We start from the raw sequence: 25,973 nt of genomic DNA on the forward strand, positions 1-25,973 counted from the left end.
TGATAAAACAAGTTTCAGAGTAGGTGCTTATCTGTAGCAGTAGTGGGAGTTTCTTTTTTTTCTTTCATTTTTTTAAAACTTTAATAAACATTTTTATTTAAAGCTTTGAGTTCCAAATTCTATCCCTCCCTTTCTTTCCCCAACCCCTGAGGTGGTAAGAAATCAGATATACATTATACATGTGCAATTATGTAAAACATTACTATAGTAGTTATTTTGTATAAGAAGACTCAAAAGAAAAAAATGAAAGTGAAAAAATAGCATGCTTCAAACTGTTCAATCAATATCAGTTCTTTCTTTGGAGGTGGATAGTATGCTTCATCATTAGTCCTTTGGGATTGTCTTAGATCATTGTATTGCTGAGAATAGTTAAGTCATTCACAGTTCTTCATTAAACAATATTGCTGCCACTGTGCAAAACATTCTGCTGGTTCTGCTCCCTGCACTATACATTAGTTTATATAAGTCTTTCCAGGCCTTTCTGAAATCATCCTGCTTGTCATTTCTTATTGCACAGTAATATTCCAGTTTGTTTAGCCATTTCCCAATTGATGGGCATCCTTTTGATTTGCAATTATTAGTTACCACAAAAAGAGCTGCTATAAATATTATCATACAAATAGGTCTTTTTCTCCTTTTTTTTGATGTCTTTGGGATATAAACCTAGCAGGGGTATTGCTGGATCAAAGAGTATGCACAGTTTGATAACCCTATGCATATAGTTCCAAATTGCTCTCCACAATGATTAGATCAGTTCACAATTTCACCAACAGTGGATTAGCATCCTAATTTTCCAAAATTCAACATTTTCCTTTCTTGTCATATTAGCCACTTTGATAGGTGTGAGGTGGTACCTCAGAGTTATTTTAATTTGCATTTCTCTGATCAATAGTAATTTAGAGCATTTTTTCCATATGATTATAGATAGCTTTGATTTATTTATCTGAAAACTGTCTGTTCATATCCTTTAACCATTTATTAACTGGGGAATGACTCATATTCTTACAAATTGGACAAAGTTCTCTATATATTTGAGATGTGAGACCTTTATCCAAGAAATTGTTTGTAAAAGGTTTTCCCCCAATTTTCTGCTTTCTTCCTCATCTTTGCAATATTGATTTTATTTATACAAATCTTTTTAAATTTATTATAATCAAAATTATCCATTTTATATCTCACAATGCTCTCTGTTTCTTGTTTATTCATAAGTCTGATAGGTAATATGTTCCATTTTCTTATGATATCTCTCTTTATATTTAGGTCTGGTATCCATTTTGATCTTATCTTGGTAAATGGTGTAAGATATTTGTCTATGCCCAATTTCTACCGCATTGCTTTCTAGTTTTCCCAGCATTGTTTACCAAATATTGAATCTTATCCCCAAATCTTAAATCTTTATATTTGTCAAACACAAGGTTACCATAATCATTTACTATTGTGTATGTTATGTTTATTTGATTTTTAAAAATTCTACTTTTGAAGTCCAGTGGATAGAGCATTTTTTGAGTTCAGCTACTGCCTTAGACTCTTACTAGCTGTGTGACCTTGGGCAAGTTACTTAACTGTCTATCTCCGTTTCTTTATCTGTGAAATGAAAGATAGCACCTATCTCCCAGGATTATTGTGAGGGGAAAAAAAGGAGATACTATTTGTAAAGTATATTGCAAACTTTAAAACACTATGTAAATGCTAGCTATTCTTTTCATTTTAGAAAGCTTACTGGGCTACATATGATGAGGGGCATTCTTGGTCCCCCGGAAATCTCCCAGACCCTGAAATTGTAAGAATGGTTGAAGCACAGAAGTCTCTAAGTGAGGTAAGCAGGTTAAAAATCCCCACTTTCTACTTGGATATTTCCTTCTACTGGGAACCTTGGTAAGTGTTTACAGAAAGCAATTTTATAGAAATCTCAGACACTGTTAAGTAATGTCTAGTGGGGAAAGCTACTTTATTCTTCCCTTGGCACCTACTTCCATATCTGTTGGACAATCTAGGATGAATAAATGTTTATCTTTAGCGAATTTTCCCTTTTTTGTCATCATTTAAATAGAAAATACAAATGCAGAGAAAATGGGTCTCATCATGGAAAGTAAACTTTTCCAATGCTCAGCACAAAGTTTCTTTCAATACAAATAAGTTTAGAGGGAAACTTATCAATGACTTTTTAGCTTAGAAATGTTTTTATTGCAAAAAATGAGTGGTCTCTTATATTGTTATCAGTCATCACACAGATATTTAAATGAGCCAGAGGCCATAACTTATGTCATAGCAGTTTGTCTATGATTTACAATTGGCATTAATTTGAAAAAGGAGCAACATTCAATAGCTAAAGGTTTCATTAACACTGGAGCATTTCATAGTTCTTGGATCCTTATTACTTGTCTTTTGGATAGCAATTTCCATTTTCCAATTGTTTTATAAGGATAGTTTTACTTGCCTTGGTAATGTTTATAGTATCCATCCATATATTCAAAAGGTATTTATTAAGTATATACTCTATAACAACTATTGCGCTATGCACTGGGAAAAAGATAAAGATTAAATAAGACAGGATCCCGGACCACAGAGAGTTTATATATAATCTAGAGGGGAAGAGGGAGATATGGCCTATATACAAATAAATATTATATGAAAATACTCAAGTGGCAAGTAAGTGTGGTATAGTGAAAGCATGTTGAATTTGGAGTTAGAAGACTGGGATTGGAATCTTACTACCCACGTGAGCTTGACCTCTCTTGTTCTCTGGTTTTACAAACCATGTGAAAATTAGGGAATTAACTTGGGTGGTGTGTAGGGCTCCTTCTGGCTCTAAATCTATGATACCATGGTTCTATAATGCAAAATAGACATGGTAAGTGCACAAGCACAGTAGAAATCAAGTGCTTTCTGTGAGGTCTAAGGAAGAAATGATAATTTTCAGTTGGTGGAATCACCAATTGAGATAAAATTTGGGTTTGAATTTGAAAAAAAAACAACAACATCTGGGATGTCAACAGTTAGAACTAGATACAGGGAGAGGAAGGTGATGACATCCCAGGAATAGCAAATAGTGTCAGCAAGGTCACAGAGGTAGAAAAATGTGGGATCTGTATTATTAAACATTTAAATTAATTCAACATTTGTAACTTGATGTTGTTTCTGTCTAAATCAAGTATGCAGAAGCCTATGAAGAGCAGAGAGGAAAGGGTAGTTTTCCAGCTATGATCACGCCTGCTTACCAACGAGCCAAGAAAGCCAATGAATTGGCTAGCCAAGTAAGTTCCTCCATATCTTTTTAATGTTCATCAGTGGATATGGGATCTCACCAATGTGGGCAGATTACACCCCATTGTTCTCTGTGACTCATAATTTCTAAGAGGGTCCTAAGATTCATGCACATTTTATGCTGTATAAAAAAATCAGCTCAGCTTTTTCAATATGGATTGATTTATTATCTATGGCACTGAGATAATTCTAAAATTGTGGATGAATTGGTAGGAACATAGTACTGTTTTATGGACACTGAATTAAGAGGTAAGAGACCCGATCTTGAACAAATTTTATTGTTCTGGATGCCAGTTATCTCACTTATAAAATCCATAAAAATGGAGAGAAGCATGCCTTGCCTGTGTCACATCTGGAAAAGATGTGGTCTTTTCTAATTCTATAAGTCAATCAAATGCATGAGACCTGGTAGACCCTAGGTGAGTAGAACTTAAGAGATTGACACAATTGCTTCCACTGGCTTAAATAACCCTATCAGACTCCTGAAGAATTGGACAGAGCTATTTCATTCAAGGCAACACCATTAGGGAATGTTCCAACTATTTAGTCTCTCTATGAGTCCCATGTAAGAAATGAGTGCCATAAGAAGTTTGGGGAATGGGTACAACCTAAGCCCTGTGTCTTCTTCCATCAGGTGCATTATAAACGTGGACATGATGAACGTGTTTCCAGGTTCACCACAGTGGCAGATACCCCTGAGCTCCTGCGTGCCAAGGCTGGTGGACAGCTTCAAAGTGATGTAAGAACTAGAGGCTGAGACACATCTATTCACATTTACAGTTTATTTTCCCCATCTCACCTGGAAGGGGGAAGAGCAAGAAAGTAGTAGGCAACTTAATATGGTGCCTCTATTTCAATCCTTAGCAAAATCTGAGAGTTTGGGCATTTCCTCCACCAATGAAGCTCACTACTCCTCTACACCTTAGTAGATGGCCTCCACAAGTTATTCTGGTAAAAAAATTATCGGTTGGTCAGCCCACTAGTGATGGGCCTCTTTTAGCTTAGTTAGGTTGGTCTTCCAACAATACATATCACCAGCTACTTACACATAGCTTTTGTAGCTGTCAGACCCATCAAAGCTTATGCTCTTAGGGCATAGCTTTTTAGACCCCAGAGTCCCTTCTATGTCATAATAAAGCATCAAAGTAGGACTTAAATGTAGGACCATGTGACATGAGCAAGTCACTTAAAAAACCAAACCTCTCTGTGCCTCAGTTTCTCCATATGCAAAATGAGAGAGTTGGACCCGAAGGCTTCTGAGATCTCTTTAATTTTGATTCTGGGATCCAATGACTGTGCTTATGTTTGTGGGAATTTTCTTAATCTAGTATATTTGTTTCCATAGTCAGCCATTCTGTCACTTTGCTAAATATTTTCTTTTTTAAAAAAATTAAATATATTTTCAATTAATATGCATTTATTTTCTCTCCTCACCTTTCCCAACTCATCAAGAGAGGAACATAGACAAGCAAAACTCTTTTTTAAAAAAAATTAATTAATTAATTTATTTATTTTTGAGGCAATTGGGATTAAGTGACTTGCCCAGGGTCACACAGCTAGTTAAGTGTTAAGTATCTGAGGCCGGATTTGAACTCAGGTCCTCCTGAATCCAGGGCCAGTGCTCTATCTATTGCGCCACCTAGCTGCCCCGAAACAAAACTCTTATAACAAAGATGAGTAGTCATGGACAAAAATGTATGTTTCATTCCAGACCTTTTTTTTTTTTGTCAGGAAGCAGGGAGCTTGCTTTATTATTGGTGCCTAGACTCATGGTTGGTCATTGCATTGATCAGAATTTTTAGTCTTTAAAATTGTTTGTATTCACAATGTTGTTATCATTGGATATAATATGCTCCTGGTTCTGCTTACTTTACTTTGCACAAGTTTATGTAAATCTTCCCCCACTCCTCTGAAACCATGCTTTTCATCATTTTTTATGGCATCTTATCATAGGATCCTTGTAGGCAAAACTCCAGACTGAGTGAGTTTAGAACAGGTTAATAGAGCAAAAAGAGTAGTGGCACCAGAGAGATTGGGAACCTGGGTTCAAGTCTCAGCTCCGTCAGTTACTGGCTTTGTCACTTTGGATTGGTTACAATCTTTCTGGGTCTCAGAACAAACAAAGATAGTGATACTTATATTTCCTTTCACATGTGGTATATGTGATTGAGAACTTGTGAGTGCTTTTATATGTAAAGATGAAATGAGAGAATATATGTGAGTGTGCTTTGTAACTACAGAGTCCTAGAAAAATGTAATAGGATTGTGATTGTTCTTTCTCATGTAACACGTTTAGGTTTACAAAATGTTTCACATGTAACACCATACTGGGATAAGTAGAACAAATATTCTTATTGTGTGTGTGTGTGTGTATAGACATGCATACACACACATAAGATATTAATCTGTAACATATATTACACATATTATATGAAGCATATGTTATATATGATTCTACATATAGATATACATGTATATATAATTCCACATAAATACAACACACATATCACACATATTATGTGTAGTATATATATATATATAAGATTTCACATATATACATGCTTATATGTACATGCATGTATATATCTACTCATCTTTGTTACAAAGCTTTTGGTTTTTTATTTTTGTTAATGATTTAGGGAAGGTGAGGAAAGAAAATATCTATATAGTTGATGAAACTAAGGTTCTGAATGACTAGTGATTTGCCTAGGTTCACAAATTAGTAAGTTTTGGAGTTAGGCCTTTTATAAGACAAGAATTTTCTATTATTTTAGTTGTTCAGTTGTGTCCAACTCTTCATGACTCCTTTTTGTGGAGTTTTTCTTGGAAAAGATGCTGGAATGGTTTGCCATTTCTTTTTCCAGTGGCTTAAGGCCAACAGAGGTTAAGTGACTTGACAAGGGTCACATAACTAGTGAGCATCTAAGGTCAGATTTGAATTCAGGTCTTCCTGACTCCAGGCTCAGAGTTCTATCCACTGAACCATCTAGCTTCTTCTATATAGTTTTCCATTAAACTACACTGGTACTATAACATCTGCAAACCTAATGGACTTATTAAATATAAATTGTTCTTATTAATGCATTAAAACAAGTTTCCAAGGAGTGCCATCTAGTTAACTCATAGTTACTGTTGTCATCATAATCTATTTCACTGTCTTGAAAGAAAAAAACCTCTTTGATGCTACAAATTATTAAAGCATTATTTCTAGAAAAAATTCCTTTTTGTATAGCCTTCCTACTCCAGATAATTGTGTTATGCTACAAATCAGGCTAGAAGCCTTCCCAGTAAGATCAGGTATGAAACAAGGATGCCCATCGTTACCAATATTACTATAATACAACATATAGGTTCAGCCTTACAACACTGATTTTATTTTAACCTTGACCCAGGCCTGGGATGGAAACCCATGTCCTCTAAATACAAACCCAGTAGAAGATGAGGTATTGGCAGATGGCCCTTGGATTCTCTTGCTTCTTCTCTCATCTGAACCTTGTGTCACCCTAAATGTCTGGCCCAGTGCTATGCCCATAGTAGGTCCTCAATAAATGGTTTGTTGTACTAGGTGCAGTATATGGAAGACTATGAGCAGCAGAGAGGAAAAGGTAGCTTCCCTGCTATGATCACTCCAGCCTACCAGATTGCAAAAAGAGCCAGTGAGTTAGCCAGTGATGTAAGTATCTTTTTCGTCCTCCCTTTGTACCAGAGAAGTCAGAATTGTTTCTTTTTTCTTTTATGGAGTGTTTACAGTACCTTATTGTATAATTTGGGTTAAGTATTTGGTCATAGGCTCTGTGTCATATGCTGGCCTTTGCACGTCACCTGTGGCTTCCACAAAACTGCCCCCAAATTCCCATTTAATTTCTTACGTTGACCCACACTATACTGAAACTTTGATGAGGAAAATCATGATTTAGGAGGGATCACTGTACTTTCTCACCCAGATGACTACTAAAGTATAGTTACTACCATAAGGGGAGAGACTCCACAAAAAAAAATATTGATCTTAAAATGCCATTATCATACTCAGAAACCAAACCAATCAATAAACATTTACTACTATGTGGCAGGCATCATGCTAGCCACTCAATACACAGCCACAAAAGTGGCCTTTTTTTTAAAGTGGCCTTTTTAAAGAATAAGTGCTATTTATTGATTTCCAATCTATGGAACCCAGAGCCAGGAAATAGCTTTTTTTTTTTTTGTGGTGAGACAATTAGGGTTAAGTGACTTGCCCAAGGTCACACAGCTAGTAAGTATTAAGTGTGTGAGGTCAGATTTGAACTCAGGTCCTCCTGAATCCAGGGCTGGTGCTCTATCCACTGTACCACCTAGCTGCCCCCAGGAAATATCTTAATCTCATGGTCATTAAACCATATTTACCACATTTTATTTATCATCTGAGAGTTAACATTGGAAACCCAAGTTCAAAACCTGTTTCTGACATTTATTAGTTGTATGGATGTGGATAAAAGTCACTTAACCTCTCAGTGCCCTAGGGAATATTTTAAGACTGTGAGATGCAGCATTGCATCTAACGGGGGAAATTTCTATACCTGGTAATTCCTTCATAGATGAGATCACAGATCTGGAATTTAAAAAAAACTGGATCTGTTTCCATGTCTTCTCCCTCTCATTAGATCATAAGCTCCACAAAGGTAGCAAAAATTAATTGTTTCTCTTTGTAACACCCCCAGCATCTAACACAAAGTATTGCCCAGAGTTGGCACTTAAGTGTGTTCTCAATGTTGAACAAATAAACTTAGCTCTTTTGGGAATCTGAATTTTCAGTGTCCATGACATTTCCCAGGATTTGAAGCAAGAAGGATCATCAGAAGACAATTTCATTTTTGAGCTTAAGCCTGGCACATGGGCAACTAAATTCCTCTGGCTTGTTTGTGTTACCTTCACGCAGGTTAGGTATCACCAACAATACCACAAGGAGATGAAGGGGAAAGCCAGCCATACAGCTGCTGGAGCTGAGGGCCCTTGGGCAAAGGAATATGGAGATCAGTTTGGTCAGGTATGTAATCATGATTACTTACTGGAGGTTGCTTTGTTAATACCTTAAAAACTCGAATTTGGGGTACTCAGTCATCTGGATGGGTGATGATCTATACTTTGGAAAAAAAAGTTTGCTAAACAAATGGTTGATGAAAATATAATCACAGGGAATTCTTTAAACCTACCTAAGAGAACAAGCTATTTTAAAGACATTATAAAATCTGCAAATATAACAAACTTGTTAAGTATAAATTATTCGTGTTTCTTCATTAAGGCAGGTTCCAAGGAGTTCTAATTACCAACACCTAGCTAGCCTAGCAGTATGAACTTGAAAGTAATAAAACTACATTTTTTTTAAAGCTTAGTCTATAATTCAGGTGCATCAGGGATCATTCCTTGGGCAAAGAGCAGTGCTGCATAGAGCACTGTGTAAAGGATGAATAATTCAGGTCTTTTACCCAGCCTTGCTCTATACATGCACTGAATCCGGACTGATTGCAACAATTGGGATGCCATTTGAAAGATAACCCCTGTTTTTCTAAAGCCCTATATTTTCTTCATTTGGCAAAGTGCACAACTGCTTTTGGAAGGTTATCTTTTTGATTTGCAAAGTGAGAGAGATAGTTATGGAAAGAGGGTGGAAGAGAAGGAAGGAGAAAAGGGAAAAGATATTTAGGAAGAGGAGGAAGAAATAAGGCTATAAATAAGAGGTTTGACTGATGTTTTTTAATTAGTCATCACTGTATCATTTTGGCATGTCTTCCTGGTATAGCTATAAAAAAGAAAGAAAAACCACAAACAAATCATTCCTCTTTGATAAATACTCTCTCATTTTTGGTGTTTGTACATACTATTAAATTATGTGGATGTATACAGACATATGTTAAGGCTTATTTGCAAGTGTTCTATCTGAGAACTGATAGATGAGATTCAGTGAAGTATAGAGGAAAATGCTGAATTCAGTGTTTAAAAAAAGTTTCAGTTATGTTTTTTTCTTAAACCCAAGTAGTTTTAAATAATTCTGGAAAAGCAGTTCAAGAATAAGTTAATAGAAGTCTCACTCTGTTTTTAACTTAATGAAAAAGTATATTTAAAAATAATTTCTTTAGGAAATAGAAGTTTTTTTTTAAAAACTTATTTAAATGCATTTTTAAAAAGGGCTGATCTTACCAATTGCAGGATATAAAATATATCTCATGTATACATATATACAATATATACACATACATACATAAATAACATATATTTAGGCAAGTCATTTCTTTCTGGGACTCAATTTTTTCCATATGTAAATAGGGGATTGTACTAGAAAATCACGAAGGGCTCTTTAAAAATCTAAATCCCAGGATACCCTATGTAGCCCTATGACTATGTACACACACGCATATACACACACACTTTTGTGAAGATTGTTTTTGTTTAATACATCTGAAAAGAATGTATATACAAAGAATTGAGACATGAGAAAAGCTTTGGTTCAACACTAATGAATCTATAAGAATTAGGATTTGGGGAAGATAAGGAAGATTTCCTAGATATTTAAAAAATTGAAAACTGCAAACCAATAGTTTTCTGATAAAATTCCTACACACACACACACACACACACACACACACACACACACACACACACACACACAGATGAAGTACAGCTTTTGTCTCCTAGCAAGCCTGGTAATTAAGTCCTTTTAGGTGTGCTTCTCCAAGGCCTCATTATAACATAGACTGGAACCAGAGGAAGTCCTGATTGACAGAGTCATTGTTCACATCCAGCTGTTGAGGGCCCTCAGAATAGTGTGATCCCACTTACTGTGTGACATGGTGTGATTTATGGTGTTCTACCGCTTCACAAGAAGAGCCAGGTTAAAAGACTCATGGAGAGAGAGAGAAACTATACATATCTCAAACACTTAATGTGTCACATTATTCACTCCTTCCTCTAAGGGATAAGCAGGTGTCTTAATCTGACCGAATGTGGCACATAGGGAGTGAGGTGTCAGCACTTATGTAAAATGGGTAATGTGGTTTACATAATTCATACATTGACCGAGTGTCCGTAAAAGAAAATTCTAGGGGAAAGTGTAGGGTCAAATACTCTGCCTGAAATATCCATTGGGTTACATTTCAGATAATCATCTGCTAACTTGAAGTTTTGTTTTCATAAACACGTACCAAAATTTGAATATAGCTGCATGCTGCAGACGTTCTTTTGGGAGGCAATGAAGCATGGTGGATTAAGGAATCAAAACACCTGAATGTGAATCTTGACTGCATTTATTAGCTATGTGACCACGTTCATAGTTCTGAACCTCTCAACCTTACTTTCTTCATCCATAAAATGGGGGTAATGTTATTAAGGGTAGTACTAATGATGGCTAGCATTTAAGGTTCAGGAAACTTAAATCTCACTTGAACTTTGCTACTTTATCTCCATTTTTACAGATGAGGAAATTAAGATAGAGGTATATAGTAATATAGGCAGCTAGGTGACTAAATGGATAGAGCACTGGGCTTGGAATCGGGAAGACTCCTCTTCCCGAGTTCAAATCTGGTCTTGGATACTTAGTAGCTGTGTGACCCTGGGTAAGTCACTTAACCCAGTTTGCCTCATCTGGAGAAGGAAAAGGCAAACCACTCCAGTATCTTTGCCAAGAAAACCCCAAATGAGATCACAAAGAATGGGACACAGCTGAAATGACAAAGCAATAATATAACACACTTTGTACAGATGTAGTTTTTGACTCTCCTAGGGGGAGTTCAGCTACATATTCCCCTCAGGGCTCTAGGGGATACCTATGAGGGATTATGGCATTATTCTTTAATGCTATTGTCTTGAGCCCCTGTTCTGGAGTGATCCCCCTATTGTTTTAGCTACCAGTAATGATAACTATTATTAGAGGGTTATTGAGCTGATGTATATAAAAATCCTTTGCAATCATAAAGGGCTACATAAATGTGAGCTGCTATTTTCATTATTGCTATTATTTTTATTAATGATAGAAATCAATGAGTATAGAGGCCAAATGTCAATACATACATCAGCACAACTCTACTAATGCTTAAATATAAATAGCAAACACATTTGGAATAAGGTTATTGATGAGACTAAGGGCATCCCAATAATAACTCAGATCTAGATGGACAGAACTCAATAATAATGCAGATCTACAGTAAGACATAAGACTTTGGAAGGACATAGGAACATAATTATGAGGGCCTGTGAGAATGTTGAAGATATATTCTTTTCCCATTGGTCACTAGATATAAAAAAATTTGTATGCTTGTGACATGGATACCCTGACCCCACCCCGCCCTCAGGAAAATGTAACCTCCTTGAGGCAGTTTCATTTTTGGCTTTCTACCCCGGTGCCCAGCATAGTTGCAGGCACCTAGGAGGTACTTAAAGAAGGCTTGTTGGATTGAATTTAATCGGATAATAATACTTATCCAATATGATCTCAAGAATATTTTCTTTCAGTGATTTTTTTTGCAAGTTCTGCACAAGTATGGGTTTTGATAATGGTCTTTCATCATCCACTCATTCTGTGAAGTTAGCATTAACAATTAAACTTCCCACATGTCTCAGCAGGACTATTCAGAAGAATATGAAGAGGCCAGGGGAAAAGGTAGCTTTCCTGCTATGATCACACCTACTTATCTGAATGCGAAGAAAGCCAATGAACTGGCAAGTGATGTAAGTATAAAGTGTAGGAAACTGAAGGGCAACAGAATCACTGAAGAGATGGGCTTTCCCCACTGATGTCCTTAGAGAAGCTTATGTAATGTCAGTGTTGAAAATGAGAGGGAAGGGGGCAGCTAGGTGGCACAGTGGATATAGCACTGGCCCTGGATTCAGGAGGAACTGAGTTCAAATCTGTCCTCAGACTCTTGACACTAGCTGTGTGACCCTGGGCAAGTCACTTAACCCTCATTGCCCTTCCCACCAAAAGAAGAAGAAGAAGAAGAAGAAGAAGAAGAAGAAGAAGAAGAAGAAGAAGAAGAAGAAGAAGAAGAAGAAGAAGAAGAAGAAGAAGAAGGAAATGAGAGGGAAGAGGAAGGTGACTTGGTCTGCAATGGAGACTAAGGTTTACTCTTGGTTCTTCCACCAATTCCCTTTGTAATCTTGGGCAAATCGCTAGACTTTGCTGAGCCTCAGTTTCCTTACATGCATTTTTTGTTTCTTTTGTTTGTTTTTGCAGGGCAATGAGGGTTAAGTGACTTGCCTAGGGTCACACAGCTAGTGTCAATTGTCTGAGGTCAGATTTGAACTCAGGTCCTCCTGAATCCAGGGCCAGTGCTTTATCCACTGTACCACCTAGCTGCCTCTAACATGTAATTTTAAAAAGGATAGATTAGATGATTCCAAAGGCCCCCTCCAGTTCTAGCAGTCTTCAATTCTATGAAACTGAAGTAACATAGATACCTAGTCCCCAGTTCCTGTTTTGCATCCAGAGACACTTTGTTCATCATTTTTTTTTTGGGGGGGGGGTTGTTTTTTTTGAGATTATTGATAGTTTCCTGCTCCAGTAGGGTTTCGTATAAACAAACAGGATAATTGTACTTCTGGTCAATTTGGGTGAATGCAAATGTTGATACATCTGCATACATGCAGATATGAAATGGCTTCATATAAAATGGAAGTCTATGTGGAAATTCAGTGCTGTGGGTGAATATCAGATTGGGTAAACAGATGCACTGGGCATCTGATTGCACTGGTAGATACTAGGCTGTAACCTGACTCTGCTGCATGGAGTCTCAGCCAGCTGGCATTCCTTGAAAGACATGCTAAAATTAAGCTACATATTCTCTAATACCCAATGAAATGCTCAGTATAAATCTCAAAAGGCAAAAGGGAATCAGAAGCAGATCATCTCTATTTCCACCTTCCATCTTCTCCTTTTGAAAGAATCCCCAGGATGCCAAATCTTATTGAAGTCAATTGTTTATTAAAGATGAAAATCATTTCCAAGCACTGAGCCTCTTTGTTTATATAGTCATTGGCTATGTTATCCTTACTCTGCCTTTCTTCTGGTAAAGGGAGAAATTCAAATCACTTAGTTTTGCCCCTTATTGATCCTAAGTTGATTTTTACCTTGGTGGGTAGAAACCTTCCTTCCATATGTATGGCCAATTGAAATAGGTTGACTAAATATATATATGGAGAATACAAATCAATCTCAAAGAGAAAAGAGAAGGGTAAAGTAGCTTATTGATAATCTAAAAGTGAACACATACTATGTATCTTTGTGTCAGATAAGTAGAGAAAAATTTTGTGCCATAAACTAATCATGGGGCATTTTCAGACATGGCCCATGAAAGTGGTGATCTCAGACCTCCTTTGTTCATCATTTCTTTCAGATAAAATACAGGCAGGATTTCAATAAGATGAAAGGAGCTGCTCACTATCATTCACTTCCAGCCCAAGATAACTTGGTCCTAAAACGTGCCCAGAGTGTGAACAAACTTGTTAGTGAGGTAAGAATGAGGAGGGGGTTACCTGTGTTTATGAGTGTGCCAGGGATGTTGTTACATGGCATGGGAAGGGAACATGGTATTCTTATGATCAAATACTCTGGCTGATAGAGAATTACTATACATAGATTAGCAAATTTTCAAAAAACAGAATAAGATACAATGTGTCCAACATTAAAACTCTTATGCACTTAATTGAGTCCTTGATGATTCAGAAGGCACCATAAAGAGGTACCTCAAGATTATCATTAAAATTTCAATTACCATTGTACTGTATATGTGGAGGAAATGCCACATGGAACACTTATTGAGGTTTCTAAATATTTTCCTGTGGCATGTTGGTTTTGTATATAATATCTTTCAAAGATAAGGCATTGAGTTCCAAATACTGATCTTCACTAAAACTCAGAGGTCGGAAAATGTTCTTATTCTCAATTACTACATAGATCCCAATGAGTATGAATAATGAATTCCCAGAAGTGGTCCCATGTATTCAAATTTGGATTATTTTAAGACAAGAGTATATCAAATGTGGTCATTGGTTCCAGCCCATTGGAAATAAGCAGTGCAAATTCAAATCAGTCACTTCAGAGGATTCTTTATTTGTACTCATTGGGACCTCACTGTATAATGCCTCTTTCCTGAAGTGAGAAAGGGGTTGAAATTACTCATGATTCCAATGAGTATTAATTCAGAAAGAAAATAAAGAAGACTTGTAACTATTCTGAAGGCTCATCAGCAACTCTAGCTTCCAAGGATTATTCCTTTTATGGGACAACATTTAGAACTGTAATAGACCTTACAGACCATGTAGTCCAGCTCCCTCAACTAACATACAATTCAGAAAACTGGAATTCTGATAAGGGACATGAATTGCCCAAGGTCACACAGGTGGTTAGTAGCAGCTTGGACTAGAATCCAGCTCTAACTTCTCATCTTATGCTCTTTTGTTGTTGTTGTTTGTTTGTTTGTTTGTTTTCTGGGGCAATGAGGGTTAAGTGACTTGCCCAGGGTCACACAGCTAGAAAGTGCCAAGTATCTGAGGCTAGATTTGAACTCAGGTCCTCCTGAATCCAGGGCCGGTGCTTTATCCACTGCACCACCTAGCTGCCCCCCGATGCTCTTTCTTAATACTATTTTACAATGCCTCTTGCTAGATTTAGCTTTAAAATATTAAATAAACAGCATGTTTAGAACTCAGGAGAAGTGTACTGCAGAATCTGGGGGGAAGATTTTTCCAAGATTTTGCCTTAGGCCCTTAAAAAAAGGACAAATCATAAGCAAGGATTTTGTAGTATTTTCACATGCAATGGAACCACATTTCCATTTGTAAGAGAGGGGCACCAGGGAGTGTTTATTTATGGAGACAGATCAGTTGAGACTCTATTCATAGTAATAGGACTTCAATTGGCTTCTCCAGTTACCTATGATGATTTGGAGTTGATTTCATAGCTATTGAACAGTACTTCCCATTTTGCCATCCAGGGGTTCTCAAGAAGTCATAAATTTGAAGGAATTCTCTTCATCTATTTGTGGTGTCTTCAGACTCTGTAAAACAATTGCAAACTTTTCATTATATCGTTTGAACTAGATAAAAATGTGGAGAGGTTTGGTAAGGAGTAGATGATTAGAACTATATTGATATGGGGAGAGGTGAGGAAAGCCATGCTAATTTTAAAATCCTAAAACTTTTGGGGTGAGAATTTTCTAAGTGTGTCATTCTCAATTTCTTCAGAGGCTATAGAAGTCATTTGGGGGTTTGGTTATATTGTACCTAATGATACTTTGGTTTCTGAAGGTGGAGTATAAGAAAGATCTGGAAAATAGTAAAGGCCACAGTATTAACTACTGTGAGACGCCTCAGTTCAAGAATGTCAGCAAGATCTCAAAATTCACCAGTGATGTAAGTTGTTAATGCTTTTACATGTAGACCTTACAGCTCTTGTCTTCCTATCTTCTAGGACAACTAATATGCTTCTGTTAATGTAAATGTATATGTACGTTTCAGATAAGCATGACAGGAACATCAGTGACTTTTGAATGTAGTTGTCTCTACTGACAAAATGGATTATGTATAATTAAATTAGAGTGATAATTAGCTATTTTGATGCTCTAGTCAAATAGTAGTAAACACATTTTCTTTTTTCTTTTTTTTTTTTTAGTGAGGCAATTGGGGTTAAGTGACTTGCCCAGGGTCACACAGCTAGTAAGTGTTAAGTGTCTGAGGCTGGATTTGAACTCAGGTACTCCTGACTCCAGGGCCAGTGCTCCATCCACTGTGCCACCTAGCTGCCCCCCATAAACACATTTTCAAATTAGTGGTGGTGAGGGAGACCCTGATGCTATCTCTTGGGGTCAGGGAGAAACCCTCTTGAGGTCACTGCTAGAGAGGCTATATTTGGAGAAGAAACAAGGCAATATTGAGTTGGGGAGGAGTGCTCCTTGTTTGTTTACTGCAGGGGGAAACTCACTAGCTGATAATTTCCTAGTTTAATTAATTAATCCTGGTAACTCATATACTGCTAATGTAATAAAACTTCTATAACAATGAGAATAAAATGATTTTTTAAATTGTATGATCTTTTAAAATCATTACTTAAATTTTTACACCCTCTAAATTTCCATGCCTGAGGGCAAATTCCCATTTGCCTTACCCTAGTTTGGGCTTTGTGTATAGTATATTCCTGGCCCATGTGAAAGGATGAAATAAGTGTACCTCAGTTCTGTACATGATTTTTACATCATTTTATTTTACCACCTTATTTCACTTAATCATAGACTTTAGAGTTAGAAGGCACCTTAGAAATAATCTAGTTTGACTCACTCATTGAGTAATACTTAACTACTGTATTTTTGACAGAGGGGTCACCTTTTTAAATCTCTTTAGAGAAGGCTTGTTCCACTAATCAATGGCTGTATTCATTAGTAAATTCTCATTTATGCTGAGCCAGAATCTTTCTTTTTGTAACTCCATTGAATCTGGTGTGCCTTCCCTCTCTTTTTACTGGCTCTAGTTTGCTCACTGATTCTAATAGAGCTAGCTTGGGAAATACTTTAAAATGTAATAGAAAAATTTATTTTTTATTAGACTGTTCTGAAAAGCAAAATGTATTACCATGAGCAGTGATCATTAATATCATAAAGATTTCACAAATGCCTGCTTACACTCATACTATACAGAATGATTAGGAAGGATACAGTTCTTGCCCTCAAGAGAAATAGACCAAGGCCACTTTCTTAAACTATGTGTGTCTGGTGCATAGTTATTATTATTCTGCAAGTCTGACCATGTTACTCTTGTGTTTGAGAAGTTCCAGTGGTATTCTGCTCTCTCTGGGATTGAATACAAACTTTCCTTCACAGTCTCTTTCTACCCCATCCTCCCAGGTTGATTGCATAATACTCCTTGTCAGATCTTGCCAAAGTGATCTGCTCACTGTTGTCATCCAGGACTTTCCCCCCTCCCATCTCAATGCCTTTGCCCATGCTAGCTCTCATACTTGCAATGCTCTCTGTCTTTCCTGCATTTGGGCACCCTACCTCTCTTCAAGATTCAACTCCTTATTCACTCAGTTGTTAATGTTCTTTCCCCAGAAAATATTTTATATGTATTTTGCATATATTTTATATCTACTTATCTGTGTAAAAGTTGTTTGTGCTAGTGGAACTGAAGCTTCTTAAGGGCTGGGTCTCTTTTGGGGCATTGTATCCCCAACATCCAGCATGGTATATGAATGCCAAGTAATAGGTGTTTAGTAATAAATTGTGTTCTATTGAATTCAGCTTGGTTAAAGCTCAGTTTCTGATTAAAAACCAAGTGTATGTATGTAAATATATATATACACAAACATATATGTATATATGTTTGTATTTATGTGTGTATGTATATAATATAGAGATATATATACATAGATCTAGACTGATAGGTATTTGTATAAAGATTGAGATCTAGATACATATCTGCATATCTTTGGATATGCAATTGTCTAAATTATCTACATATATAGAGATCTATCTATCTATCTATCTCCAAACTTGGTTTGTGTGTGTCACATACAAATATAGTAAATATAGTTGGGTTTGTGCATCTGTGTGTGTGTCTCTATACGATATATGTATACACATAATATAAAATGTGCATATACAGAAAATGGATATTTGTTTACATTTATCTGTACTTTAAAAAATATGTAAGCACTAAGAAAAGAAGTGGCTTATGGACCTTGCACATAGTAGGTACTCTATAAATATTGATTGACCATAATCTGATTTTTAAATGCTACAGGTTTTCACACTGGAAGAATTGAAAAATTGCTATGTTTTCAGATGAGGCTAGAAAAAAAAATCCAGATTTCTTGGCTTTAAAGAACCCATATTTTTTCCCTGTGCACTTGCCAGGATGTACTCAACTGATGTTCTGGTGTTCATTGGAAACTTTGAGTTTTAAAAAAAGGTCTAACAAATTTTTAGTACATTAGTATTATAACTTAGAATGGTCAACACCTTAACAAAGTTGTGTTTCATCGTTTCTTTTGATTTTGAGACCTAAAAAATGTTTATCTTGCACTGTTTGGGTAACAGAATGATGAAACTGAATGGTGGGTGCTTCTTTGCAGAATAAATACAAGGAAAATTACCAGAATGAACTAAAAGGCCACTATGAAGGGGTTGGCATGGACCGGCGTACTCTACATGCCATGAAGGTCGCAAATCTGGCAAGCAACGTAAGTCATTTTTTTTGGAGACCAAACTTGGCAACACAGAAAAACAGGTGATGTTTTATGAAAGGGGAGGAGGGAATTTTGACCAGTTTTCTTTTATACTTTGCTTCTTTTGGTTAAATGATGAATTTTATAAATGACCCACTTATATTTAATACCAGAGTTTTAAAATGAACCGCTACAACTTAAATGTTATTGACTGTTTCTAAAAAGATTTTTATTAATTTAACTTTCAGTTCATCAAAATAAGGAATGTAGGAATTCTATTCATACTGGTAGCCAATAAAATAAACTATTGTTGAACTATTATGCATATGGTGCTAAGTAGGGGATAAGGGTAAGAGGGTAGGGAAGGGAAGGACCATGAAGTCATAGGTTTATAGCTAGGAGGGATCATAGAGGTTATCTAGCCCAATTCCCCCATTTTATGGATGAAGAAATTGAGGCTCAGAAAACTTGTGACCCTCCCAAGGTCACATAGATAGTATTCATCATAAGAGGAATTTTAACCCAAATCCTCTGACTCCCGAGGCAGTGCTCTTTGTGCTTTATTAGATATAAAGGTAAAAATCAACTGGGATTATATCGACTGAATAGAAGAAACAGAATCAACTAGTGTTTTGTTTTAAAAATGCTTGCAAATAATTCAATGTTCTTACTTGACGAACTTGAACTCACTTTGGTATTGGTTTTTCTTATGAGTGATAGTTAAATAATTTGTGACTAAGGGTTCCTCCACTCCCCAAATTTGCTGCTGTTGTTTTCTGTGTTTTCAGATAGCCTATAAATCTGATTATAAACATGACAACATCGATTACAACTACCCAGCAACTCTTACTCCTTCCTATCAGACAACTATGAAGCTGATTCCCTTAAAGGATGTAAGTTGATTCCCAAGATCTCCTTTTGTTTTTGTTGCTTGTTTTGTGGGTGGTTGGTTGTTTTCCAGTTATGTCTGACTCTTTGTGACCCCTTTTGGAGTAAAGATACTGGACTGGTTCGCCATTTCTTTCTCAAGCTTATTTTTAAAGATGAGGAAACTGAGGTAAACAGGGTTAAGTGACCTGCACAGGGTTACACAGCTAGTAGGTATCCGAGGTCAGATTAGAACTCAAGATGAGTCTTCCTGATTCTAGGCCTAGTATTCCATCCACTGCACCAGATAGTTTAATAATCTCCTAATGAAGGTGAGAGGAAGCAACAAAATTGAATGTTTTAAAGCAGTCAATTGAAAGAAGGAAATGTAAAAGTTTATAAATATCGTAAAGTTGTTATCTGGCAGATGTTCTCACTGTCTTATTTTGACTTTGCTCCACAGTCTTATGTTCTTAGTTGTTTCTTTTTCTGGTAATTATTTTAATTTATCTGCTGGAGAACTTAATTTATCTTGCTGCAGAACTACCTAGAAAAGTTTGGCTACTTTTAGCATGTCCCTTGTGGGGAAGAATACTTCAAAACCAGCAGGTTTATTTAGACATGAAAATCCATAATGGAGGTCTTCAAGTTTTGTATAGTCATCCTACAAAATAGCAGGCCTTGTTATTATGTGGATTTGATTAGAAACAGGAATCTCAGTCAAGTCATGGCCCACAAATCTGCCTACTGTGTGTTATTAACATCCGATACAATAATAAACTTAGAACATGGTGGTTATTACTAATTTGTACAGATGTAGGTAGTGGCATAAAGAGAGGACTGGACCCAGAGTTAGTAAGACTTGGGTTCACATCCTGCCTCAGAGATTTATTTATTATCTGTGTGATCCTGGACAAGTCAACCACTCTCAAACTCAGCTTCCCCATTTTTAAAATGAAGAGGTTTGATTCTAGGGCCTTTAAGATCCTTTCCATATCTAAATCCATGATCCTATTGTCCTGTCTTTCACCTCCTTCCCAGTGCTGGCATTATAGAGTCTTGCTGAACAAAAATATGAAAAAAACTCCCTTTATTGCATTTTTGTTCTCTCAACTGTGGTCAGAATTAGGAGTAGATAAACCAGGCAGCTGCTTCAGGTACAATGCTTAGGGTGCACGACAAGGGATACTTGTTAAAATAACTTTTAAAAATTGTGTCTATTTTAATGCCCGAAAATCTGACTTTCTACAAAACACTGTTCTTTAGCTCTGTGTGCATTATAGAGCAGACTTAAAGATTCACAGTGGACAGTAACAGACAAGGAATCCAATTTTCAAATGCACAAGGGTATAATTTTCAAACCTTGCCGAGGAAATATTAATGTCTTGTCCCTGTTCTGTCTCTGTCCCAGAACCATGAAGGCAGCCTAATGGAGTAGAAATGGGAGTTAAATAGAGGTACTTAGTTAAAGGGAATTCCATTTAGAAGGATTTTGTCAACATTAAATGTCATTAGAATTAGACTTCACTCTATGGCAAAGAGCCCCTTCAGAACCTAGATTGAAGCAATATACATGCATTTCTGATGTCGCAAGGAGGTGATTAACTGTGCTGACTGTTAATTATGTCCTACAGTGAAAAATAATTGTGTTCTGCTCCGTATTTAATGCCTAGTTATCTGGCAGGCATATGCAGCTTAAAAATATATTTTTCATTACATTTAATCTTGCATAACTCAGAATCCTAATTCACTTCTTATGAGACGATCATTTCTGCTACTGAATTAATACATTAGGAAGCTAGCATACACTAATCTCATTAGTGGTTGACATTGAAATAACTTTATTTTTTTCCAACTTTTCCCTATATCCCAATCTCAAAGCGTGCAAAAACTTTATTCTGAATCATTACCTAAAAGTCTAATAGTAATTCTATCATTTACTTATAAAGTGGCACAGGACTATTACTAGACTACTGCTAGATTGACACGTACTTTGAATTATTTCTAGTACAGGTATCATTGTGGGGCAGCTAAGTGGTACAGTGGATAGAGGATTGATCCTGAAGTTGGGAGGACCTGAGTTCAAATCTCACCTCAGACACTTACTAGCTGTGTGACCCTGGGCAAGTCACTTAACCCCAATTGCCTTAAACATCCAGGGTCATCTCCAGTCATCCTGATATATATCTTGCCACTGGACCCAGATGGCTCTGCAGGAGAGAATGAGTTTGGTGACTTTGCACAGCCCTCCCTTGTTTAAATCCAATCCACTGCAAGTCATGACATCACCCTGATGTCACGATCCCCTTAGAGAATGAAGGACAAACAACAAGTACAGGTATCACCACCTTACAAGTGGGCTGTTTTAGAAGTTCCATTGTAAGCTGGTTGTTCAGAACACTGAACACAGTTTTCCTAGATGCCAAAACCCAACCCACAACAGCCTATTGAAGCCATAATACATGTGGACTTAGTAGTGATAGAAGCATAAGCCATGCCACACAGAAGGGAGAGGGTAACAAGGAAGATAATTTTCTCCTTATTTCTTGTTTCCAGGGACAGACCTTGGCAAGATTTTTAAATAGGTAAAGTTTAGGCATTTTTCAACCTTCCTTTCTACTCCCTTCTTGCCTCTCTCCCTGGGTACCTTCATGTTGTACTGAGCAACCCCCTTTAACCCACTGGATTGTAACCTTGTTTGTTTTCATTTTTCTTGGGCTTTAGCCAACCAAACCAATCCCAAATGCAAGGCAGAAACAGTAGGAGTTGGTCGGTCCAGTTGGTTGGCAGAACATGACACCTTTCCCTGAAGGCAGGTTCATAAATTTATTCATAGACCAAGAAGAATGCTGAGAAATGATTCTGGGATGATCCAGAAGATATAAGGGGAAGAGACATTAGAAGTGTTCCCAAATAGAGCAACAAATGCTTCATCCCCCTTTATAAAAAGTCATGTCAATTATGTTCATTGTTTGTGATTATTTTTCTTCTTTTCAGTGGACAACATTTCCTTGACTCAGACTTTTTATGTTTTACAAAACCTATTCTGAATCTTCTCTTCTCATTTTAGCAAGTCGATAAGTGAAGGGTTAGGACAACCATCCAATGACTAAGCAATGTTGTCCATCTTATATGAGAACAAGCTGACTTCTTTGATCTCTCTTTTTGACCCAGGTCAACTATAGGCAGAGCATCGACAAGTTGAAGTACAGCTCTGTGACCAATACCCCGCAGATTGTTCAAGCTAAGATCAACGCACAGCAACTCAGTCATGTAAGGGGGATGCCGCTGACCACTAAGTTATTCCTGACTCTTGGCGGCCAGTTGGGAACATTGTGATCATCTTCATTTTACTCCTCTTCATCCACTGGGCTTTTGGCCACCTTGATATTCTCCCATGATGATCAGCCATGTGAACATGGACAAACTGATGTCATGTTGCTTTTCACAGACTCGAATAACTTCCATTTTTATATAAATGCTTTCATGGTTACAGAGTGCTTTACATAACACTTTTTCATTTGATCACAACAGTAATCCTGTGAAGGAGATGCAATTATTATCCCCATTTTACAAATGAAGAAACAACTTCAGAAAGGTTAAGTAATTTGCTCTGGGTTACATGAGCAGTAAGTGTCTGAGGCATGATTTGCCCTGCCTGATCTTGAATCCAAGCTTGGTGCTTCATCTTCTAGGCTTCCATTGAAGGAATGATTCTATTTTGTGTGTGTGGGAAATCAGTCAAATCAGTCAATTAAGTCAATATTTCCCAGAGGCAGCTGGTGGCTCACTGGATTGAGTATGGGGCCCGGAGTTGGGAAAATATGAGTTCAAATCTGGCCTCAGACACTTAGTAGCTGTGTGACCCTGTGCAAGTCACTTAATCCTGTTTGCCACAGTTTCCTCAAATATAAAATGGGAATAATAATAGTATAGCCTTGCAGGGTTGTTGTGAGGATCAAATTAGATATTTATAAAGCTCCGCACAGTGCCTGGCACATAGTAAATACTATATAAATATTAGCTATTATTATTATTGAATGCTTAACATTGTGCCTGGCATATAGTAAGGTCTATAGGAATATAGCTATTATTATTATTATTATTATTATTAAATGTTTAGCACTGTTCCTTCCTCCTGTTCCTCCTCTTGCTCCTTTTCCTCCTCTTCCTCCTCCTCTTCCTCCTCTTCTTCCTTCTCCTTTTCTTCTTCTTCCTCCTCTTCTTCCTCCTCCTTCTTCTCACCCCACTCCAGGATTACTAATTTGATTAGAACTGGAGAATTCCCACTGCTTTTTTTCTTTCTGTATAAATCTGTATAAATTAAAGGCACATATTTACATTTGACCTGCTTAGAAACCCTGCACTCACAACTTTGTATTCTGGTCCCAACAGGTAAATTACCGGGCAGATTATGAGAAGAACAAGTTGAATTATACCTTGCCACAAGACGTACCTCAGTTAGTAAAAGCCAGAGCCAATGCTGAACTGTTCAGTGAGGTAAGCAAAAAACATGCCTGAAAGGGAGCTGGTTCAATCAATTCAACCAACATATGTTATGTTCATTTGTTATGAGCATAAATGGGAGATGGTTCAGTTCATTTTATTTAGGACATTAAATTAAATTTTAAAATAAAATATTTATTAAATTGAATTTATTAAACGCTTACTATATGATTATCAGTTTGCTTGATGCTAGGAATACAAGACAAAAATGAATTGCAAGGAACTGATTGCATTCTATTGGGGGAATAGAATGTATATGCAAATGAAGAAAATTGGGGCTTAGCCATTGGGGGTAGGGGAATCATGGGGAACTTCATGGAGGAAGAGGAGGTACCTGACAGGGTCCTTGAAGAAAGATCAGGATTTTGAGGTGAGGGACAAAAATGAACAGGAAGCACATTCTAGGCATGGTGAATGACTTGTGTGAATGCAGCTTATAAAATGTCAAGTTTGGGGAACAGCCAGTAGTTGAGTTTGGCTGGAATGTAGCATTTGTGAGGGGGAGTGGTACAAAGTAAGGTTGCAAAGGTCGATGGGAGTCAGACTGTGGCAGGCCTTAATTGTCAGATTTGAGTTATTGGCATTTTAACCCGAGGCAAAGTTGTGGAGCAGCATATGATATCTGACATGTCAGATCTATGGCTTAGGAAGATTATTTTGGCAGCTAGGAGGAAGATGGATTGAAGAAGGCAGAGACTAGAAGCAAGGAGAACAGTTAGGGGGGCCTTGTAATAGCTGAAATAAAAGGCAGTGAGGGCTGGAATTAGGGTAATGGTTGTGTCAATGGAGAGAGAGGGATGGTTGTGATAGATTTTGTGGAAAGAAGATCAAGAAGACTTTTTGAACCATCTGGAAATATGAGCTGAGGGCAAAGGGAGTCAAAGATGACTTCGGAGTTATGTTTGTGGGTGAATTGGAAGATGGTGTCCTTAACAGGAAGAGAGAAATATGAAGGAAGAAAAGGGATTTTTTTATGTGTGGGGGGGATGGTGAGTTTTGTTTTGGACTTATTGAATTTGCTTTACCTACAGAATATCCAGGGTTAGATATCCGGCAAGGAGTTGACAATGAAAACAGGAGTCCAGGAGGTAGACTAGGCTAGGTAGAAATATCTGTGAAGTATCAGCATGGAGATAGTACTTGAATCCATAGGAAGTGGTGAGATCTCTATAGGAGACAGGATGAAGTACAGAAGACCTAGGGAAGAGCACGAGGGGACCTCACTCTTTGGGGAAATGAGATGGGCAGCAATGCAATAGAGAAGGGTGAGAGAGAAGTAAGGCAAGTTGAGGGAGAGCCAGGAGAGAGCTGTGTCACACATCAAGGGTGGAGAGATTAGGGTGGGAAGAAGGATCACTATCACAAAAGTGACAGATAAGATCTAAGGGAGAGCTTTGTCTGATACGATTATGACAAGGCAGCTGGGTGGCACAGTATCTATAGAGCTCTGAGTCTGGAGTCAGGAAGACTCATCTTCCTCAGTTCAAATCCAGCCTCAGTCACTTACTAGCTGTGTGACCCTGGGAAAATCACTTAACTCAGTTTGCCTCAGTTTCCTCATTTGTAAAATGAACTGGAGAAGGAAATGGCAAACCATCTTTGCCAAGAAAACTCCAAATGGGGTCACCAATAGTCAGAAACCGCTGTATGACAACAATGAATGTCACAAATCACTCCAGGACCAGCAGGTCTTTTGAAGAAAAGCAGTATATGGAAAACTATCAGCCAGGGTTAAGGGAGAAAATTACCCTATTCTGCAACCTGGTAGTGTCCTAATTTTAACCGTTTCTTTGTGGCTAGGTGCTAAATTGTATGTGAGTCTTGTTTCTAAACAGTCCAAGGACTGAAAGTGTTGTAATTGTTCTCTAGTTCTGTCATTCTCTAAATCAGGTTCCTTGGGGAAAAGCTCTGGCTAATTTACCTTAGTTATGGCTCTGAGCTGCAGAGAAGTTAAGGAAAATCAGTGCCGAGAACTAGCTTTTGCAATTGAGTGATTGTTGGCTATCTTGGAAGAGCATTTTTAGTTGAATGAGTTAAATTTGAAACCATACTGCAAAGGATTGAGACATACGTTGTGGTGAGAAGTGTAGAGGAGTCTTTCTGAAAATTTGGTGGCAAAAAAGAAAAGAAGGAGAAGATGATAGTTTGGCAA

The 25,973-nt window shown here is 37.2% G+C and overlaps 1 protein-coding gene across 3 annotated transcripts in view; it reads left to right on the plus strand.

Annotated features, from left to right (window-relative positions):
- The window catches only part of LOC122740626 (nebulin related anchoring protein), an 84,298-nt gene that overhangs the window by 7,425 nt on the left and 50,900 nt on the right, over positions 1 to 25,973 (plus strand). For 2 of the 3 annotated variants that reach the window (XM_043983068.1, XM_043983066.1), the window contains exons 5-16: positions 1,712 to 1,816; positions 3,153 to 3,254; positions 3,899 to 4,003; positions 6,830 to 6,937; positions 8,180 to 8,287; positions 11,854 to 11,961; positions 13,626 to 13,742; positions 15,538 to 15,642; positions 18,356 to 18,463; positions 19,237 to 19,341; positions 22,490 to 22,588; positions 23,711 to 23,815. In XM_043983068.1, the coding sequence (XP_043839003.1) occupies positions 1,712 to 1,816; positions 3,153 to 3,254; positions 3,899 to 4,003; positions 6,830 to 6,937; positions 8,180 to 8,287; positions 11,854 to 11,961; positions 13,626 to 13,742; positions 15,538 to 15,642; positions 18,356 to 18,463; positions 19,237 to 19,341; positions 22,490 to 22,588; positions 23,711 to 23,815 (1,275 nt within the window). The remainder of the gene's footprint in view (positions 1 to 1,711; positions 1,817 to 3,152; positions 3,255 to 3,898; positions 4,004 to 6,829; positions 6,938 to 8,179; positions 8,288 to 11,853; positions 11,962 to 13,625; positions 13,743 to 15,537; positions 15,643 to 18,355; positions 18,464 to 19,236; positions 19,342 to 22,489; positions 22,589 to 23,710; positions 23,816 to 25,973) is intronic. The other variant, XM_043983067.1, reaches the window with a different exon arrangement.

This window comes from Dromiciops gliroides, chromosome 2, assembly GCF_019393635.1.
Source record: "Dromiciops gliroides isolate mDroGli1 chromosome 2, mDroGli1.pri, whole genome shotgun sequence".
Classification (NCBI taxonomy): domain Eukaryota; kingdom Metazoa; phylum Chordata; class Mammalia; order Microbiotheria; family Microbiotheriidae; genus Dromiciops; species Dromiciops gliroides.